A 20,653-nucleotide genomic window follows, 5' to 3' on the forward strand; every position below is an offset into this window, starting at 1 on the left:
GATGTGAAGCAAGTGCAAGAAGGATACGTATAGCTTCTAGTCTTGCCACGGGAGCGAATGTTTCGCCGAAATCAGCGCGTGTGGGCAAGCCTCGGAACACACAACTCCGAACTGCACCAACACAGAGCTCCTCCACCTAATCTCTTCAATCACCGAATCACCAAAATCAAAAGCCGAGCTCCTCTCAACTTCAGATCAAGTGTGACCAACAAAAATCAAAGAGGAAGGAGTGAGCAATAGAAGGGAAAAGGATTTTTCTCTACCCCGATCTGGAGAAGGAACCGACCCTCTTGTAAACTGAGCCCAGGAACATTAAAATTCCTTTATTTTCCTCAACAGACACCAGGTCCCGAGCTCATTGAATTTCCCTTTTGATCACTCTGGATCAGTTTTATCAGCTCATCAGGGCCATCCTGGTTCAGTTGTTCACCCACTGGAAGAAGCATCAGCCTTCTAGCATCAACAACACCGCCAGAGATCTATGCAGACATCAGTTGCGTCATGGTATGTATTAATCCTTCGGCTCCTCACAGAAGGTCCTCCTTGCTTAGGCCCTTCAAGATATCTACCCAATATTTGAGAAAAGAACAAACATGATATATTATTTCACTAGGATCATAGATAAGTTTATCCTCAAAACAAGCCTTGTTCCTGGCATTCTAAATGGCCCAGCACACCACAGCCAATCCAATAACATGAAAAATTTGACCCTAAGATTAAAATTTCTCAATCCAACAATAGTATTGCTTAACAGCCCTAACAAACAAAGCTATATAACCCTACACAACTTAGCTACAGGGTATAGGAAAAACATATGCTTCACATATTCATTCTGTGTGGAGAAATTACAGGTACCATCTCCCCTCCATTTTTTTAATAATATTATCTTTAGTTAGCAATGCACCCAACTCTAAAAACCAAAGAAAGATTGATCTAAGTGGGATATGCATACCACGAAGAAATGCCAGTAGGTAGGAGTGGATCCACCGTGGGGGCGAAGGGGGCTCAAGCCCCCTACACCGGGCACATCTGGGAGCCTCCAATTCCTTTCAATTTTTGGTCTTGTAAAAGAAAGAAGAAGAGATAGAGAAGATGAAGAGAAAGAAAAAGAGAGAACTCCTACTTGATGGTCCTAGATCCGTCATTTTTAGTGGATAATATTAGAATCACCCTAAAGAACTTTGTTGGTTATCATGAGGAAGAGATGATCGGTGCAATACGACACGACCGGCGGGCGCCTTTCGAACGTTTCCTGACGACAGTGATGGGGCTGGGTTGGACCGCTCGGCATTCTTATCCATGGCTCTGGGCTTCGAAGGCCTGCAAACTTGCAGACGAAGGCGATTCTGCATCCTCGGCCAACTGGCCTTCGTCTCGTCTCCTTCCGGTGCACGGGCCGTGGCCAACCTGCTCGGCCGTCTCGACCGCAGCGCAGCATGCGGCGAGAGCGAGCAAAACGTCCAGGGAGAAACTCAATCCACAAACGACTGGCTCGGAGGTCACCTCACCACCGCGAGAGCCGTGTTTGTTACAGCCGCTGGCTGCTCAGTTTTACAGCGCAGCCACAGCAGCTTGCTGCCGGCCCCGCCCTCGGTCCTCTGTCCTTGCCAATTACCATCGCCTCTGCTTCCCTTCGAGAGCTCTGAAACGGAGTGGGCGCGCTCCGGCACTGCCTACTGGCTAGCTCGCTAGCTGGTGGCGGAGGCGACATCCATGGCCGTTCTTTCTCTCAGGCTCGCCGGGACCGCCGGTTTCGCGTCTCTGCCTGCTTATCCCGGCCGCCGCCGAGCTGCTGCCGGCAGCGGCAGGTTCGCCTTCTCCACCTCATCCTGCCGGGCTGCCACGGGAGGACCCAGCCCGATCACCATCGCCGGGGACCCGCCCACGGTCGTGTCCGCGCCCGGCCGCCGCATTGTCGCCAGTACGAACGTCATCTCGTCTCAGCTCAGCTCAGCTCAGTCGTCATACTAATTGTACGCGCGTGCGTAATTGCTTATGGTAACTTGGAATTCGCAGTTGGTGATGTCCACGGCGATCTCTACCAGACCAGAGCAGCGCTAAAGATGGCCGGCGTACTGAGCGCGGAATCAGATGGCCATGTGTGGACAGGCGGACGGACGGTAAATCCTCTTCTACCAAACAGTTGAAATGCTTGATGTTGCACATTTCAAGGCTTCAAGCCATACATATCGTTCCATCAATATTACTAACCAATTTCTCAAGTTAACTTGCTGCCAAGATAGTGAGTCTGTTTACATAAGCAACTTCATTTCAGTATTTCACCGATCTTTTCTATTCTGTTCTCCTTTTCGACAACACAATTGCAATGCGCATTGTCGGTCCAATCGTTGCGCTTCTGTACAGGTACTCGTTCAAGTTGGGGATATCCTTGACCGCGGCGACGATGAGATTGCCATACTCTCTCTTTTGAGTTCACTGAACGTGCAAGCGAAATCTCAAGGGGGTGCTGTATTTCAGGTTTGTCTATCAATGTATTACTCCCTGCCCCTCTAAATGCTAGTATTTTGTTGATGATTATTCTGATACAGTATGGTGCTTTATTTTTCGGTAGGTCAACGGAAACCATGAAACCATGAATGTGGAAGGTGATTTCCGGTATGTCGATCCGGGAGGCTTTGATGAGTGCATACACTTTCTCGAGTACTTGGATGAATGTGATGGCAATTGGGATGATGCCTTTCTCAACTGGGTTAATGTCGCTGAAAGGAGGAAGAAAGAATATGGAGCTTCACCGAATGGTGACTGGCGTCCTTGGAACTTTGTCAAGGTAAGAGAAAATCATTTTGCATTTTTTATGTTTCAATTCAATCACTTGGTACAAAAAATCCATCATCAAATAAACTCTGAATCTGAATTGACATAGATAATTTACAGCTACTACTCATTTGCATAAATGAAAAGATGCATTGATGAGGTATTATCTTCTACCTCTGAAATGTTCCCCATTCAATGTTGACACAGAAGCAAAAAGGGTTTGCTGCAAGAACATCGCTTTTCAAGCGAGGTGGCCCGTTAGCGTGTGAACTGGCACGGCATCCTGTTGTCCTTAATATCAATGATTGGATATTTTGTCACGGTGGCCTTCTTCCTCATCATGGTGAACCCCCTTTTCCTACCATTGCATCAGTGTTAGCCTACGCATCTGCTTACGTGATCCTACTCTAAAACATATATGGGCTCCAATTTATATCTGAACTTACTTAACAGAACTGTGCAACCTAAATTCAGGAAGGTCTTGTTTGAGCGTAGCATGAAAAAAGCGTGGTTTTTGTGTTCTAACAAAATTTCAATTACAAATAATGTTCTCTATGATATCATGTTCACTTTATGCAATCTATTCTTTGCAAAACTTTTTTCTTGTTTTGCCCTTCTTCAATAAAATCTCGGCAACTCTCGTACCGTCCTTTCGAAAAAAAAAAGATTGCATAAAGTTTGTTCTTTTCGTCTTCACAGTTGAATACGGGGTCGAGCGTATGAACAGAGAAGTATCAATGTGGATGAAATGTTCAGGTGAAGACAGTGATGATGAAACAGATATCCCCTTCATAGCTACTAGAGGTTATGACAGTGTGGTATGGAGCCGTTTGTACTCGCAAGACCCTGCAGAAAGCACGCGCCGTTCTTTGATGGTGCGAAAAATCCAACCCACTAACCATATGACGCTTCCTCTTGGATTATGGAAATTATATGTGTGCTAGTGACAAAATTGTTTCAGACTTCACAAATTGTTACACAGATGTTTATGTTGGTTTCAGCTATCTTCTGTTGTTGCTGAAGAAACTCTGAAAATTTTGGGAGCCAAGGGGATGGTCGTAGGGCACACGCCACAAACCCGTGGAGTGAATTGGTATCATTCTCAAATCTGAATTGGAGATTTCTGAGATACCAAATGTTCTGACAAATAAGTTAATAAATGGCTATTTTTGGTGTCAGCAAATGCGATGGCAAAGTTTGGTGTGTTGATGTGGGCATGTCTTATGGTGTTCTCTACTCAAGACCGGAGGTAATGTTTTCTTGAGGTGGAAATCTTTTTGAAAATAGGATCTCCTCACACATTGACCTACTCTGTTTTAAAAAAATCTATTTATTGTTGCCTTGACACTCGAACATGTTGCTAATGTGTTCATGCGCTGCATTTGGTGATCCTCTGCATGGCATGGATACTAACATTTTTTTGCTGTAACCTGTGTATCTGAACTATGGCAGCATCAATGGAAATATTGATGTAGTTCTTTTGAGTAAATGACTTGCTGTTTTTTCATTTAAAATTCCATCCTCCTTGATTCTTAGAACTCTATGTTGATTCTGATAAACTTGTTTTTGTCTTCCTTATTCTACGATGGTCTAGATTGCAGAAAAGGGTACTATTTTGGTGTTTGATGTTTGACTTTATGAACTAGGTCCTAGAAATAGTCAATGACAGACCAAGGGTTTTGAAGAAGCAAAGAGACTCATATGATGAGATGGAAGTGTTGGACTATTTATAAAACGTTGACAAACTTATGTAAGCACTCTTCATCTGAACCTCTTTGTCATTTCTGAAAATAATTGAAGGATGCCTGCTGTTCGTAGAGCTTCTGAAATATAGAAGAGTCTATATTTTGTACCCTGTTTTGTTCTTCTGAGTTCTGATAACTATTTTGTATCTGCGAGACTGTTGATTTCATTTGGACGCCATGATACATCCATACATAGCTATTGCTTGATGCACACCGAAAGTTCTTAGATGAAATAGTCATGTTACTGCAGGTATATAATAGCAAACATTCTTTGTCCTGAAAGCTACTGTACCGGACACTTTTGGTGGAAATACATGAAGGAAAATGCTAGAGAGATGAACATAAACATCAGGAAGGCTTCCACATTGTGGTCAGTACATTTCCGTTGGTTAAAAGTGCATTTCATGTTTGGACAAAAATGCACTGCATTAAAAATTTATATGTTTGCAGACTATATATATATATATATATATCCTTAGCATGTATGATTTACGATATGTAGTTACGCAGAAATTAGAATAAAAACAAACATCCTGGGTCTCCTACATTACCACTTGGAATTGGACGATTGGATCCATCGCTTCAGATGGTAGTATGTTAGATTACAGTTAGCAAGCACAACGCAAGGAACTGCATTTCATGCCTGAAGTACTCAAGGGTGTGGCTACATTTCCTCAAGTATTCAGAAGGAAGTATGTTCATTTATGATTGAACAAAATACCATGAAACCAGAACCATCTTAAATTTTCTGAAGTACCGAGTACCTCAAGTATGAAAAATAGAATATTTGCACAAACCCTTCGGTTGCAGTCACAATTCTGACAAAATCTTTCAAACGACATGCAGATCAACCCTTGTCAACAACGGCAGCTGAACGCGCAAATGAAAGGCGGAGGTCCACGGCTTAATTGTTTCACCATGCCGGACCAATTTTTCGGCGGTCTCACTTGCATCAGCATTCAAGGTTCTCCACATGAGATTGCTCATAGCCTTCTTCATGGCAGATCTGTAGGCATCAGGAATCATTCAAGTAGCACAATGAGCCGGAGAAGACACGAACATATGCTCAGGCTTCTCATGTAACTGCTCTGTTACCATAAGCAAACTTGTCCTCTTTCTTTCTTTCATGTGTCACCTCTCAGTAGCAAAAGGCAGGTTTGTATAGGATCTGCAAGCAGTAATGTAACAGCAAACCACAGAAGAAAAATCACAGATGAACCTATTATGCAAAGCCCAGCCTAAAGCACTCAATTGACCCCCATCGTATGTGGTGTGGCAGCAACTCGTAAGTTCTTGGCAAAAAAAAAAACTTTCGTTCATCTGATAAGAGCTTTTTTTAAGTACTATGTCCCTTCACAGAACGTGATTGAACTTTTTCACAAGACACGATTTTAACACCTCGACTCGACGCTGCCTAAAAATATCTTTAAGAGAGTCAGCCACTGCAGGGGGGCTGCTTACATATACTGAAAGCTGCCTAAACATCTTTTTTCCAGCACTAAAGCTGCATGCGTGCATAAAAGCTAATCGTTTTTGATACATTCATCTCCTATTGCTGGTACTAATTCCTTTAAGGAAAAAATAATGGTACTTTCCATCGCGATATCGGAATGGTTTTAGCTTTTTGTGAGCTATTCTCAAATAATGAAATTAGATTGGTAGCCGGCGATTGTCTTTAACATATTAGTCACAAATCAGACAGGGGAAAGGTATAGGCTCCTACCCTCCATCCTTTGATTCACCTTGAAAGCTCCAATTTTATCCTATAATTTACAAATGCTTATCACACTTCACCTTCAATTAAACATGTTCAACTTTACCGCCGACAAATTTAAAAGTGCATCGTTCAAAAAAATATCATTGTGAGCTCTTAGGGCATCTTCATTGTTCGATTAAGTCACCCGTTCAAAGGAGGAGAGAGAAGGCTGTCCAACTGAAGAAAAAAAAGTACGTTTGCAATTGCCTATACGATGTGTCATCAAGTTGTCTTTTTGCTTTTACAATTCTATGATTTCGCCATCCGTTCAAAGGAGGAGAGAGAAGGCCATCGAACTGAAGAAAATATGTACGTTTGCAATTGCCTATACAATGTGCCAAATTGCTTTTTATATCTACCTTAATTTGCGTGTGAAGAAGTCCTTTTGCTTTTACAATTCTACCATTTTGCTTATCAAATTAGCTTGAATTGTATTAAAATTGTTCCATTCTGATTTTGCCTTTTGAATATGGAACAGATCGATCCAATTTGCATTTCATACGGTTCTAATTTACCTCTTGAATCAGTTTGATTTGCTTACATTTTTTTGTTTAAATAGCTTATAAACCTGGGGTGAATGGGGAAGAACGGTTGGTCTTATAACAATTTTTTTTTGCTTCATTTTTACCATCAAAGTGGGATCATAAAAACGAGCGATAGAGACTAAGATGTTAGGCAACAAACAAAAGTAAGGGGTTTTTGTGTTCATACCATTTTTTTTTCCAAAAAGAGGGGCGTGCATGCCAAATGATTATAGCACGCATGGCCAGAGTTTAGCACCATCCATTTTCTTTTGTTCTTTTAAGGTCAGATGCATAGCCCAGGTCTCATAAAGGCATGTACTTGGGACTACCGTGGGCAAAGTTGCACCTAAAGAAAATGCATATATTGGTCGTCAAAACAGGATCGAGTTGCAAGAGCTTATGGAATAAGTTCATAGGCTACGCCCAACGGTTTTCTTTCGGAGATGAAAATCTTGTCGTGAAGGGATTTTCGTTCCCTTCAGTGTTCTAACGGTTTCCCTTCAAGATTTCCTTCACGACGGAATTCTCAAGATCATTCTCTTCAGGACGGGATTCTCTCTCCTTTCCCTTCGCGATTCTCCTTGAAATGAAGCTATTGAAGATGAGAGAAAATAAAAAGAATGTGAACGGAAAAAGGAATCGGAAAGAGAACGAAATGAAGGAAATATGATTGGAAATGATCTTATAACAATTTCTTCCTAAATGGTTATATACCATTTATCATCCACCCATTTTAAATGGTTATATACCATATACCATCTATTCATATACACCACCACCACCATCATCAAACTCGCTCCTACATATATTCCTAAGAAATGGCGGGCAGCCCTACCAGTCAAAAAGTAGATGACTCAAAGCGAGGGCATCAGCGGGCGCCACGTTATTAGCCGGCCCACGGCCGGCTCGACCGGACTCTAGCCGACGCACCGAATCCTACGTCCGGTCTCCGTCGTGGCCCAGGACATCGACAGGGTAGGCGCGTCGGCGACGTACGATCCCTCGAGCACGGCGCACGCGATGCGCCTGTTGGCGGCCTCCGTGAAGTGCACGCCGTCCCAGGAGACGTACTCCGACGGGTCGGCGCACGCCGCTGTTCCCGCCGCGCCGCAGAACGCCGCCATGTCGAAGTTGTACGCTCCGATGCCGCCGCAGCACGCCGCCAACGGCCTATCCCTGAAACCTGCGATTGACCGAGACGTACACGACGCAAAGAAATCAGTGCTCTGTTCATGCCTCTTGTATCGCGAACGTGATCACTGATGAACTAGGAGACGTGTGTCCGTGGAATCGCACCGTATTTGCCGGGCGACACGATGATGTCGGTGACGGCGCGGTAGAGGTCGGCGTAGACGATGGCCGTGCCGGGGTTGGCGCGCCGGAGGCCGCTGATCATGCGGCGCAGGCCGCGGTTGTGCAGCTCGGCGAGGTCGTTGAGCCGCGTGATGCAGCCGGAGTCCGGGTCGTAGCCCTCGGCGTCGACGCTGCCCTGGTAGAGCGCGAGCAGCTGCGGCTCGCAGCCCAGCGGTATCATCCCCGGGATCACCACCGTGGCTGCTCCGGCGGCGATCACGTCCTGTTTGAACGTTATGGAAACCTGTGACTGAATGGACCGTGGAAGACGAACTTTGAGCAGAGTACGCGCGGGGCGATCTTACGGTCACGACCGACCGGATGGCGCCGATGACGTGCGGCACGAAGTTCTTCACCTCGCCGACGGTGCAGTTCCTGTTGAGGGCGATGAAGTAGTCGTTGACCCCGATCTCTCCGACGAGGAAGAGCGCGGTCGCCGTGATCTTCCTCTGCCCTGCGGAACGTGAGACGGTAACGAGGTAACGTGTTTTCACATTTGCCATACTTATTTCGCAGTACGTTACTATGAATTATGTACTACTATGTATATTTGGTACTAGTTATTTACCGTGAACGGAGCCAAGAAGTTGTAAAACATTCCTGAACCAGCTGGTCTGGTTCCTAAGAGAAACCGGCACGAACGGCTTCAGTCCTTTGCTCTCGAAGAACTCCGGATCAAGCGCCGTCGCCCCGCCCACCGCGAAGTTCACGCCGCGCCGGAAATCCGCCGCCATCTTCCCGGCAAGGTACGGCGTCGGGTGCGGCACCCTGAGCGCCTCAACTGCGCACGCCACAGGAACGTCAGGAATGGAGTCAGTTCGCCCACACAAAGTGCAGTTGTCACGTATCGATCGTTCTAGTTCGATCGGTTCGGATGAGGCCAGTGCTCACCGAAGAAGTCGACGACGAGACGTCCGTCGGACGCGCGGCCGGTGGGGCGGCGGAAGAAGGTCTCTCCGTACGGTGGACGGCTCGCCGGCCCCGCGCTGGTGGCCGGGACGTGCAGCGCGTTGCCTGTGTCGGTGAGGGAGTCGCCGAAGCTGAAGACGCGGGCGTAGCGCGCCTGGCCGCCGCCACCACCGCTGTCCAGCGCCGCGGCAGCGCGAAGAAGCACCAAGACCACGAGGAGATGTGACAATGGCGCCATTTGCTTCGGTGTCACGACTTGTGAGTCCTGAGCCGTGTGGTTCGTATCGAGACTATTTATAGTGGCTCCTTGGGGTGCAAACGGAGGCATCACCATTGATCACGAGCGAGAGGTGATATGTTGGGGTTCCACCAGTAAGATCAAGGCCGGCCCTAGGGCCGCCCCGGGTCCTCTCTCTTATAGGTATATATATGTGTACTACTTGTGCTGATTAGCAGTCGCAATTACATGATCGTGTATGAGCTTTGGCCTTTAGTTGGCTTTGCTGCTTTGGTTCCTTCACAGCAGATTAGTAGCATCTCAAATTAGCGGTCCTCTTGTGCAGTCATACTTGCTGCGTTAGAGTGTGATTGGATTTAATGACGTAAGCGACTCAGCGTAAATCGTAAGGGTCCTAATCAGTGACTTAGTGATTGGCGTTTGCCATTTGTAGACCCTAATTCGTCTGTTTTGATCCCCTCCTTTCATCCTAAAACAAAGGTATGCCAAGCGCCTGACCTTACGCATAATCATCTTCCTTCGGTTGTCCCTAACCTAAGGTTTAAGGTTACCCACTCATTGCAGAATTACATTAAACAGTCAATTGGCGGGTCGGGGATATAAATTTTTGCAAGTTCCACATGATAATTGGTAAGTTTCTTTAATTTGTTTTGGTGTTTTTTATAGCCTTGCACTCGTTTTCAATTGCTAATGTATTTTGTCAATTTTAAGCACGTTATTGATATCACGTCTTCTAGAAAGCTTGCATTTGGCAGCGAAAAAAAGAAATGAGTAGATGAGTTAATAGAATCACAGAAGGGAACCATTGACAAAATTTTAAGAGTAATATGTGCAATTCAAGGAACTAGATGAGTTGTCGATAGTTGTTGTGGAGGAACAAACTTTATGCATTGAGAATAAATTACTGGATGAGATTAATATTGATACCATTATCAATGACTTTGCATATAGAAATATTAGAAAAAAAATGTTTAACATGATCTCTAGAAAATATTTGAGGTAGCGTTGTTTTTTATATACTTTAAGTTTATCAAAAATAAACAACTCCCCCACTGCCCGAGTTTCGGCTTCACTCAGGGTACTCAGGTCGGTCATATGAACCGCAAGAGGATGATGAAAGGCGCTAAACTACGAGAGAGAGGGGAGTAGAGATCAAGGAACAACTCACGCAAGGCAAGAGGCGTTGAAGACAGAGGCAGATGAGAACGAGGAATCGGTAAAAGGGTTGCTCTGGGCAATTCCCCTCCTGCTACAAATAGGGGGCAACTTGCCCCCTCTAGGCGGCGGGCGCACGTGCCATCCTTTCGCTTGCCAGGCTGAAATCATGGGGGAACAAAACCGACTCCCCTGCCCCCCCCCCAAGGACAAGACGACACGCATCCCACACTCTGCCAGATAGGGTAGGATTACACCTCTCCCCAGGGCGCATTCAATGCCCCCTGTCGCCAACATCATCCAACACGCCATTTCGTCACCCGGGCAAGCCAAGTGATTCTTGAACCACAAGCCATCAACCACAAGACAAGGACCGTCGGGGGCTTTGCTCCGAAGGAACCGCGAGCCCGACCGCTCCGCTGGCCGCCCCCGCAAGGGGCTACTGTTGGGGGTCGTTATTAAGGACCCCGACGGTCTCTTGGCTTAATTAGCTCAGCCTCCCAAAGGTTGAGCCTGTTCTCACCTTCCGAAGCTCCGGCATTCCGGAGCTCAGCCTCCCGAAGGTTTCGTCTCCGAGGCTTCGGCCTCCCGAAGCCTCCCCCTTCCGAAGCCACGGCCTTCCGGAGCTCCACCTTCAGAAGGCCCGGTCCCCAAGGCTTCGGCCTCCCGCTGCCCGGGCTGGCTTCCCGGAGGTTACTGGGTGACACATCAGTCCTCAGGAAAGATCTACCAAAAAGCAAGAACCACTCGTACTTTTCCTACGAGGAAGTGATCGACATTTAATGCCTAGGCTACTGGACGCCACTCTGACACCCCAGTATGATGGTACCTATCTTGACACCCCTGGCGGTGCGGCGCCGGGCCGCAATTGGTGACCAACTGGCCCCCTTCAGAGGGCAGGCACTACGATAATTACCATGGTGGATATTTATCTCCTGACAGGATAGAAGGTAGTCTTTCGGGATAAGGCTCAGTAATTTGGCAGTATCCCGGATATTTGTACATTATGATAACTTGTACGCCAAGCTACGCATGATCCTATAAATAGGAGGTCATGGTCCTCAGGGCAAGAGGACGGACATAGAGCACGAATCACAACAAACTTGTGATTCTCCCCCCAGATCGATCCATTTTCCTACCATCAATATACTCGTGGTGTTCCTTCCTCTCAAACTTTATCTCCAAGCTTGAGTCTCCTCCTTAGAAGAAATTCTCGCCGTATTTGCTGGAGCAAGAAACATTACGTGCTATGAAAGTGCTATGATTGACTTCTAGGCCACTGCTATTTCCTTACGGCTGAGATAAGGTGTTCTTGTTTATGATTTCTTCATGAACTTCATGGAACTGCAACACGTCAATCAATTCAGAATACTTCTTGTATTTTGATCGAAGGTGATTGCGTGTGGATTCTTCCGTATTCAGGTGAAAAGTGGAGAGAGTCTTCACAAAATTGTGCAAATAAGGTGCAGCGCAGAGTTGTACTCTCTGACATGCTTGTAGTCACAGAAACATAGCCGAACCCATTCTTGCTCTCGCGAGAGGCCTGATGGTGTATTAAGGTGCTCAAAACGCTCATGCATTGCTTCCTATAGTGCCTTAGCACTAATCATTGCCATGTACTCATCCTTCAAAGTGGGGGAGAGATGGTGGTGGAGAAAATAAAATGTCTGATCATTCTCATCCTCCGTGGGAACCATTGCACTACGTGTTCCTAGGCCAATGGTAGTGCGGAGCTTTTCCGCTCCAAGTACAATCTGGACATCCGACGCTCAAGTGGGATAGTTGCAGCCATGTTCACTCAACTCAGCGAACTCCATGTTTGTGATGCTAGCCATCTTCATATTTTAAATGACGTATGTATTACTGCTAGTAAAGTTGTATCGTGTAGCTAAATAGGATTGTCGCAAATTTTTCGATATTTTCTATGCTATTTTACTGAATTTAAATGTGTAACATGCAATTGAAACAGTAAAAATAACATAAAAATAAATACTGCATAATTGCAAAATAGATGCAAAATTCAAATTCTAGAGGTACTTTTCTGCAAGAAAAGGTATCTTTGGGATTTCTATAAAGTCCTAGGGTTTATACGCAAAATTTCTAGGATTTGTGTAATTTCCCAAAACCATATGGTTTAATATGCATAAAACAGGTCCTTGGGATACTTTTCTGAACAACCAAGGGCCTAAACGCAAAAGTACAGAGATTGCACTCAATTAATGGAAATCCTGGGGGGCTAAATGCAAAAATTTGGATTTCTCTTTTTTCTTTACTCCTAGAGGCTTTCTTCCTTATTTGGGCTGGCTCGTTGGCATTGGGCCAGGTCGGCCCACTCCAGCTCGCGAATTTCACATAAAACGGGGCGGCTAGGGTTTCCAAACCCTAGCCGCCACTCTTACCTAGCAGCGGCCTACTTCAGGCCGGCCATGCACAGTGCGAGGGGGGTCATGGCGGCGGCGAGCGGCACGTGTGTGGTCGGTGCGGGGTGGCGCCGGCAGCTGGCAGCGGGGCAGCGCGAACAGTTGGTGAGGTCTGGTGCGACATCTGCGTGGCTGTTGCGGAGCAGCGTCGGCGGCCAGTGTGAGGGGGCCACAGCAACTACAAACGACTGCGTGGCGGCATGCTGGCCGGGGAGGAGGTAGCAGCGCATGACCGGCTGCTGCCCGACCGCTTGCAGGCGGTGAGTCAGGCCTACAGGAGCTGTAGCGGCGTGGCAGTGCGTGCTTTGGGCGGCGGGTGAGTTTGTCTGCGTGCTGCAGGCGGCAATGGGTAGCCAGCTTCAAGCGACGGCGGCCGGGCACGGCTAAGCAAGGGAGGAGGCGGCTTGTAGGGCAGCTCCATCAACTGGGAGGTGCGGCGCTGTTGGTGGCCTGCACGACGCGCGGTGGGACCACTTCGGACGATGCAGCTTCGGGCATACGGCGAGCGATAGGCTGCAGTATACCCTTTTTTCAGTTTCAATCTGTGATGGTGGCCTTCGAGCTACCGCAATCTTGTGTAGGGGTATGGCCACCGGTTTACCGGTCGGTGGCGTAGGCGGCTGTGGGGCTGACCAGTCATGTTTATGCCGACGATGCAATGTCGTTCTCTGTGATGTGCTGTTCATGCGTACGATGCTACTGTTCATGCAATTCATTACTGTTCATACGATTCGCTACCGCTTCTTCTGATCCATTACTATTCATATGATTCCATATCTATTTTGATGCAAAAACAGTAGTAGCGAAAATACGTACCAAATCAATCGTACCTTTTAATTCTTACGAATAGATTCGTGCCGCATAGGGCATATAGGCTAGGTCATGACCTGCCTACTCGACGAAGATGTCAATGTAGTGCAGATTCGTTCCGCTAGTTTGGTCTCTAGTAGAGCTTCGTACTGATAACATGTTGAGAAACCGTTGCTACCATGTATAGTCCAGCGATTCTTTAAGAGAGCGATTACAAAAGGAAACACAATATAAAGAAAAATTTATTTATTTTTTATTCATCTGTGTTTACAACGATAGGTGCTGCCCCTTATATATAGTGTTAAAACTTCTAAGAGATAGAATCAATTTCAAAAGATAGAATTAATCTCTAAAAGATAAAGACCCATTGTAAAAAGACCAAATTTTTAAAGATCAAAACGAACCTAAATTCTACTATAAAACTTCATATTTCCTAACATAAATGAGTTGTTCACGCCTGAACTCTGGACTACTCATCAACTACATTCTACGTTTGCTCATCTCATACTACAATCTGGGGCCGGTAACTGGCCATGAAAAAAAAGTACAAGCGAAACCCCCCGTGTACCAACAAGGACTGACAGCTCCCCGCGTCTCAGATGGGCACGGGATCGGCGACCTGGATGCACCGCAGGAGGTCGGGCTCCGGCGCGGTCATCGGCGGCAGCGAGAAGTGCCCGTACGTGGAGCTCCCGCTGCGGAGCTCGCCCATGGTCACCAGCGCGGCGACCGTGCTCCGGAAGATGCCATGCTCAGTGGCCGCCGCCGGCGCCGCCATCGGGACCGTCCTGGCGCCGGCGCCGTGCCCTCCGCCTGCCTCGAACACGGGCTCCATCGTGACCTCGCACTCGCGGACGAGCCTGGAGATGAGCTCCGTCGCGAAGAAGGGCTGCCCGAGCACCTTCTCGATGAAGGGCAGTCGGAGCAGCCGGCCGGTGCGCTTGTCGTACTTCTTGAGGATCTTGGCCAGCCCTGCAAAGTTCACCGGTCGATCAGCATGCGTTCAGCCTTGTTTGATCTTCAGACGTATGGCAAAATCGCTATAGCACTTACTCGGATGGCCAGACATGAGACACAAGCCGATCTATTCAGGTTGGTAGAAAAAATTGCTCATTTGCCTACGCTATCTGACGGATTGTGTTTAATCCTTACCTATCTAAATGTATGCGATGCTTCATGCATGCCATGTCCGATTTGTTGCAATCCTTCGATATTTTTGTTATTTTATTAGTATTATAGTAGTCTTAGATTTTGCATTTTGATGTGCCTCCTTTTGAGGAATTAGTGAAAAATTTTGCAGCCTAAGACTCGACTCTGCATAAGAAGTCACGGTTGACTCATGGGCTGATTATGACTAGTCTCTGCTAGTTGAAGTGTTCAACCCAGGAGAAGTTTAAAATTTAAAAGGTAAAACTAGGTGGAAACTGACCCGTTCCTAGAAAAACTCGCTCTTGCGACCATATACAATCTTTTCACCTCTTCGTTATAAAGGATACTTCAAATTGTCGTCAATGTGAAAAACTTGGTAGTCTATTGGGTCACATGTATCAACCAATTCACTAAAAATATATCTCCATAAAAAAAAAACCTTAAGCTGATGAGAAAATATTTGTGGTGTCTACATTATAGAGTACAATGCGATGGAGCTAACGCGATATAACATCAACGCAAATTAATAGATCGCAACATATGGAGCTAACTAGATAGCTAAAGATCTCATGGTGACAATGACCGCGAGCCATTCGATCGCAAATCGACGCTCGCAACAGCGCCAAGTGGCAAGCATCCAGTCTGGTTTTACAAGCCACCTGCAAAACAGAAGCAGAAACGGGCAGTGGGTAGAGCAGAGGAGGATTCACCAACCTGTGTAGTTGATGGCGCTGTAGTTGAGCAGCAGCACCATCTCCCCGTGAAGGTCCACGATCTCCTTCCTCGCCCTCCTCATCTCCGGCGCGCCGGACGGCACCGCCCCGCCGGCCACCTTCTTCACCGTCTCCTGCAGCTCCTGGCACAGACAAACACGCACGCCCAACCATCACACAACCAAGCATACACATCGGCATTACACGCATGCCGGTATGGGGATGTACACGTACCCTGTGCCGTATGACGAAGTCCTCCTCCTGCTCCATGAAGAAGGCGTTGAACCTGTCGACCTCGCCGATGAGCAGCCGCACGAAGGCGGCCTCCGCACCACCGCCCCGCGGCGGCGACGAACCACCAGCCGAGACAAGCCGGACGAGCTTCTTGAGGCGCTTGTACGCCAGGAACTTGTCCCTCCACTCCGGGAGGCTCTCCTCCACCTGCTTCTTCAGCCTCTTCCCAAACTTCATCTCCCTGCCACAGTGCTGAGTGCTCCCCTACTTTTTGCTCACTCCCAACAAGTAGTAGCAAGCAGTTTTTATATATGTGTACATATATACTAAGCTTATGTCTATATGGATATGTGATTGTGTCTTGGGTTTGGCAAATTGCAGTTACTTGAGCCTTGATCGAGATGGTGTGATGTTATGGAGGGAAGAGATGAAACATTGTTGGGGAGGAGTGCTAGGGTGGGTTAGTACGTTGGGAATATCTCGTAGCATATGCCATGGTTGGCATGGAGTGAAGGAAGGGGATTAGGGGAAGGTGAGCCTATTGATGGTGCACAATGTGACTTCACAAGGTTCCTTTTCCATTACAGGGGAAGTTCATGATCTGGTAGGGCTTAATCGGCCGCGTTTGTCAGGATCGCCGACTGTGTCATGCGCACACTTGGTCCCGGTCCAAGCGTCAGAAAGAGGGGAGAATTCTTCAGACAAGAGTAAAGCGTCAGAAAGAGGACTGGAAGAGATCAAGAATATATGCCAGGGATATTCCATGCAATGCGACGACCCGGGACACGACCATGAGCTGCGAGTCTCCAGAGAGTTTTTTTTGCTCCCCCATTGATCCACACTAATTACCATCTTGCACATGTTCTGTCCGTGGAAGGTATGATTCCATGGGATATTCTCAAAGTCTACTGTTGACATTCCAATGGAACCTTCCCAATGTCACTTTCTCGCTCTTCAATGCTTTCATATGCTTTCATAGGTCCTCTCTCCAGATCCAGAAATGCTTTTGCAGATCGGACTAGTATTATGCGACTGTTTCCGGTCAGGTTTACTTGTTTTTTATGACCTTAAACTTGCGCACATTTAACCAGGCTATTAAAAATAGTTATAACATATAATGAAATATGAGTTGTTTCGATGGTGAGTTTAGTGATCTCTATATTTTGATCGTAAAATCAGCAGATCTGTCCATCTTATATTGATAGAGAAGGAACACATGAATAGATGAGAGTAAAAAAAAAAAAAAAAACTAAGCCAGGGGACGAAAGAAAAAGCCGAAAGGAAAAGCTAGAAATTCGGAACGAAGGAAGACAAGCTCTTCGTTCCTGTAGTGCATTGTGCGCTCTTGCCTCCTCCTTAATCTTGGTGACGAGGGTGGCCACCGGGGCTTCGTGATGTTGGAAGATTCTTGTATTTCGTTCCTTCCATATTTCCCAGCATATTAGAATTATAATGGATCTCAAGGTTTTCCTTGATATTCCTGTTCACCATTACTTTACCGAAGTGAAGTGGTCCCAGGAGGACGAAAATTCTATAAGACCCGCGTGTGAAGGATCCCGGTGAGACCCTCATCCGCGCCGTGCACGCTCGATCGCACGGCGCGCACGTGCGGACCTGCATGCGCGCGGGTACATATCACGGCGCGGCGGGGGTCTACGTGAAGGATCAGATCTCACAGAATTTCTTTCCGTCCCAGGATGGTCTGTTGGAGACGTCCCCTGAGCACCATGCATAAATGGCGTCCAACACTCTTGGAGAATCGACGAGTGCAAAGATGTGGATCACGGTTTCATCTATCGTCTGGCATAAGGGGCATGCCCGTTGGTTTGGCCAATCTCGAGCAATTAGTCTATCGGCAGTTCAAAATCTATTTTTTGAAAGGCTAGCTATGAGAAGAACTCGCACTTCGGCAGGGCCCAGACCTTCCATACCATACTCTCCATTTCCGAGTTGATGGACCCTAGAAATTGTGCCCGGTATGCCGATGCCGTCGTGTATTCCCTATGAGCGATGAATTTCCAGGTGATCATGTCCGGGTTGCTGGCCGTGAGATAGACTTGTTTTAGCCGTTCCCAAAGTGCAGTAAACTCCGCCGGGTGTTGCACGGACAAAATTGCCAAGAGATCGATGTCTTGTACCCAGGTGTTGTTATGTAAAGTGTAAAGCCGCACTCACTGTTCTTCACTTTCTTTTGGAGATCAAAAGATGTTTGGAGCAAGGGCTTTTGGTGATTCTCCATTTAGACATGTTGATTGCCAGAAGCTCACCTTCTCGCCGTTCCCAAGGTGATAGTGGTTGCTGCCACAAAGAGGGCTCGGTCCATCTCAGTGCAGGGAATCGAGGTACCCATCCATGGCTTACTGACTGTAATACTGAATTTTTTTGAGAAAAAAAAGAGAGAGAGTTGACCAAATATTGACTTTTTGATCCGTTGCTCGTATGGCCGATCGGAGACCGTTGTTGCGTTCATCTCGTCGAGACGAACCCATTTTGCTATTCATATGTCCGTTCCGGGCACTTTGATACCCGTAGCGAGTCCAATAAATTTAGACCGTTCGTTGTTTTGAAAAAAAACCCGATCCATCCAGACTCTTCAGCGCTTGCTTTTCTCTCTCGCGTCTCTCTCTCTCCTGCGCACTGTGCCGAGCCCGTCGCCGCGTGCTTGCGTCGCCGCACCTCTCGCTGCGCCGCCGGCCGCCGCGCCTCCTGCTGCCGCCTGTTGCACCCGCACAGCGCCGCCGCCGCACCTGCTGCCCGCGCCGCGCGCCTGTGCCGGCCGTCGCCGCTGCTGCGTGCGCCGGTCCGCCGCCGTCGAGCCGAGCTGCCGCTGCCGCTCCTGCGTGCCACTGCCGCGCGCCGTCGTGGTGCTGTGCAAGCCGGCTGCTGTGCCTCTGTGCTAGCAGCTGAGTCAAACAAGCAAGAAAGCCAGTGCAACGCCGAAGGAGAAGCCAGGAAGAGAAGCTAGGGAAGAAGAAAGGAAGAAAGAGAAAAGAAAAGAAAAGAGAAGAAAAAGAAAAAGAGAAAAGGAAAAAAAAAGAGAAAAATGGAAAAGTTGGAAATTTCAGAATTTTGTTGGATTCGCCGTCAATCCTTCGAAGGCGATTTCTCGGTGGTGTGACCTCTCGTCACGACTAGCGCCCGGCTTCATCGTCGATAAAGGCAAGTGAATATATTGTATGACTACGCTTTAACCTATTATTGGGTTGCCTACATTCTTTAATTACAATGCATTCATCTGATCTGAATAACTGATTATGAGCTGGTTAATATGTTGTTTACTTTTCCAGAAGTTTACTCGATGATTGATTTATGAAGTGCAGTAAGTACGATATGCCATTCTGCAGTTGTTCATTATTGTTTTATGCAATATTTTTTAAGTCTCAAGCATTTTTCAGGAGTTATGTTGGTTATGCTTGAAGCACGTCATACATATACATCTCATGCATTGGAAGTTTATCGTCGTCTGCTGGCCGCGACCGTACCGGTACAGTACCGTATGTCACCTGAGGAGGGGTACGGTGCACACCCTTACGTTACCCGAGGAGGGGTAAGGGTGAGGAGAGCATGTCATGTGCATGGTTATGTCTTCTTATGAAATTCAATGAACCATTCGCATCAAATCTTATTTCCTTTAGTTAGCTTGTATATAGATATATATGCGGCTCTGAAGGTTTATACCAACCGAATGTTAAAATGTTTAATGTTATCGTTGGACTTGCTTAGTCATAATTGTTTCTCCTACTGTTGGCGGTCTGTTTCATTACTAGTTTCTACTTAGAATTGTTGGCACATTCAACTGTGGCTAAATAGCTTTTTGTTAAAGTACTTTTCACTTGCTGAGATTTTCGAATCTCACCCATGCTTTCTTTCTAGGTTCCTTTTGAGGTGTCAAACGCTTGCGGGATGGGTAGCTACACGTCGCCTACGCGTTCCCCTTTTTTTGGGCTAAAATTGATGCCCTGCCAGATATTATCTTTTGCCCTGTAATGTATATATAGTGAGTTTGATGGTGGTTCAGTGGTTTGGTCAAGGCTTGTACCTCGTTTGCTAGGATCTTATTTTTTTGCTAGTGTGATATTCTATATCTGTTCTGTCTGGTTTGTTGTTGCCTGTTATACCTCCATTTTCAGGGGAGGTACTGCCGAAATTTTCCCTTAGCTTTCGGCAGATTTGTAGGTTGGTCTAAGTGACCTTCCGGGCTTGTTTTGGTCCCCGAGGTGTTACAGTTGGTATCAGAGCCTAGGCTTTAGGTCCTAGGTAATTGAATGATGAACCTGACATATTTGCACAAATAGGATGGGTATGGGATGCATTTCATTGCATACGTCTTGTTTATCTTTGTTCGCTTATGTTCACTATCTCAAATAAGTACTATTGAAGTTACTTGTTTGATTCTCCACATATTCTTTAGTGTTTTATCATTGATATATATATTGTTAAGTTGTTGGAGTCAGTTTCGTTGGAATGGTGAAATTGTCAGGGCGTTAAAATGGTTACCTTGGTCATTAGAACCTGAGAAGCTTCAGAGGATCAATAGCATATTTGTTATATGGCACTGCTGATGGGTTAAGTGGAGGGCCCCCATGATGCCTTTTCTGCATTGCCAGGTGAGGTTGACCAAGAGTTAGGTTTGCGATCCAATTATCCACATACAGAGCGAATGTTTTGGGCACGAGATGGACTAGCCCCCATGTCGTTGACCCTAACTATTCGTTCTCGAAATGTCTAAGAAATGGATCGATGTGTGCCTTACCATAGAAGATAAGGTGATAATGTTTTCAACCTAACCATTAGAATGGTGTAGGATTTTTTCCCCATGGAGTCGGGGCGATCTTTTGCCGATTGTGTGAAGATGTGTTGATAGTGAGATCC

At 46.7% G+C, this 20,653-nt stretch overlaps 3 protein-coding genes and 1 long non-coding RNA gene across 6 annotated transcripts; 2 read left to right on the forward strand and 2 right to left on the reverse strand.

Annotated features, from left to right (window-relative positions):
• Window positions 1-1,459: 1,459 nt before the first annotated feature.
• On the forward strand, window positions 1,460-5,771 carry LOC133907680 (shewanella-like protein phosphatase 1). 3 transcript variants are annotated; one of them, XR_009908002.1, is made up of 11 exons: window positions 1,460-1,921; window positions 2,017-2,120; window positions 2,365-2,478; window positions 2,573-2,788; window positions 2,983-3,118; window positions 3,475-3,650; window positions 3,777-3,868; window positions 3,955-4,024; window positions 4,422-4,525; window positions 4,757-4,890; window positions 5,367-5,771. XR_009908002.1 is itself a non-coding variant. In XM_062349752.1 (10 exons), exons 1-9 carry the CDS (start codon window positions 1,714-1,716, stop codon window positions 4,506-4,508), a joined length of 1,203 nt encoding a protein of 400 aa, XP_062205736.1. In that variant the 5' UTR covers window positions 1,460-1,713; the 3' UTR covers window positions 4,509-4,525; window positions 5,367-5,771. The 3 variants fall into 3 exon arrangements, 1 of the variants encoding a protein (XP_062205736.1); XR_009908001.1 differs by having other exon boundaries at window positions 1,463-1,921; window positions 4,771-4,890; XM_062349752.1 differs by lacking the exon at window positions 4,757-4,890.
• Window positions 5,772-7,598: 1,827 nt separating this feature from the next.
• LOC133907763 (GDSL esterase/lipase At1g28590-like) lies at window positions 7,599-9,317 on the reverse strand. The gene is made up of 5 exons (XM_062349846.1): window positions 9,045-9,317; window positions 8,722-8,934; window positions 8,459-8,607; window positions 8,097-8,376; window positions 7,599-7,983 (listed from the first exon to the last, which is right to left on the reverse strand). Exons 1-5 carry the CDS (start codon window positions 9,298-9,300, stop codon window positions 7,718-7,720), a joined length of 1,164 nt encoding a protein of 387 aa, XP_062205830.1. The 5' UTR covers window positions 9,301-9,317; the 3' UTR covers window positions 7,599-7,717.
• Window positions 9,318-13,922: 4,605 nt separating this feature from the next.
• LOC133907579 (SPX domain-containing protein 3-like) lies at window positions 13,923-16,453 on the reverse strand. Its single transcript, XM_062349647.1, has 3 exons — window positions 15,782-16,453; window positions 15,549-15,690; window positions 13,923-14,657 (listed from the first exon to the last, which is right to left on the reverse strand). Exons 1-3 carry the CDS (start codon window positions 16,016-16,018, stop codon window positions 14,281-14,283), a joined length of 756 nt encoding a protein of 251 aa, XP_062205631.1. The 5' UTR covers window positions 16,019-16,453; the 3' UTR covers window positions 13,923-14,280.
• Window positions 16,454-18,450: 1,997 nt separating this feature from the next.
• LOC133907559 (uncharacterized) lies at window positions 18,451-19,928 on the forward strand. Its single transcript, XR_009907981.1, has 2 exons — window positions 18,451-19,100; window positions 19,655-19,928. It is a non-coding gene; the product is annotated as an uncharacterized LOC133907559 (long non-coding RNA).
• Window positions 19,929-20,653: the final 725 nt, after the last annotated feature.

Source organism: Phragmites australis, chromosome 24 (genome assembly GCF_958298935.1).
Source record: "Phragmites australis chromosome 24, lpPhrAust1.1, whole genome shotgun sequence".
Classification (NCBI taxonomy): domain Eukaryota; kingdom Viridiplantae; phylum Streptophyta; class Magnoliopsida; order Poales; family Poaceae; genus Phragmites; species Phragmites australis.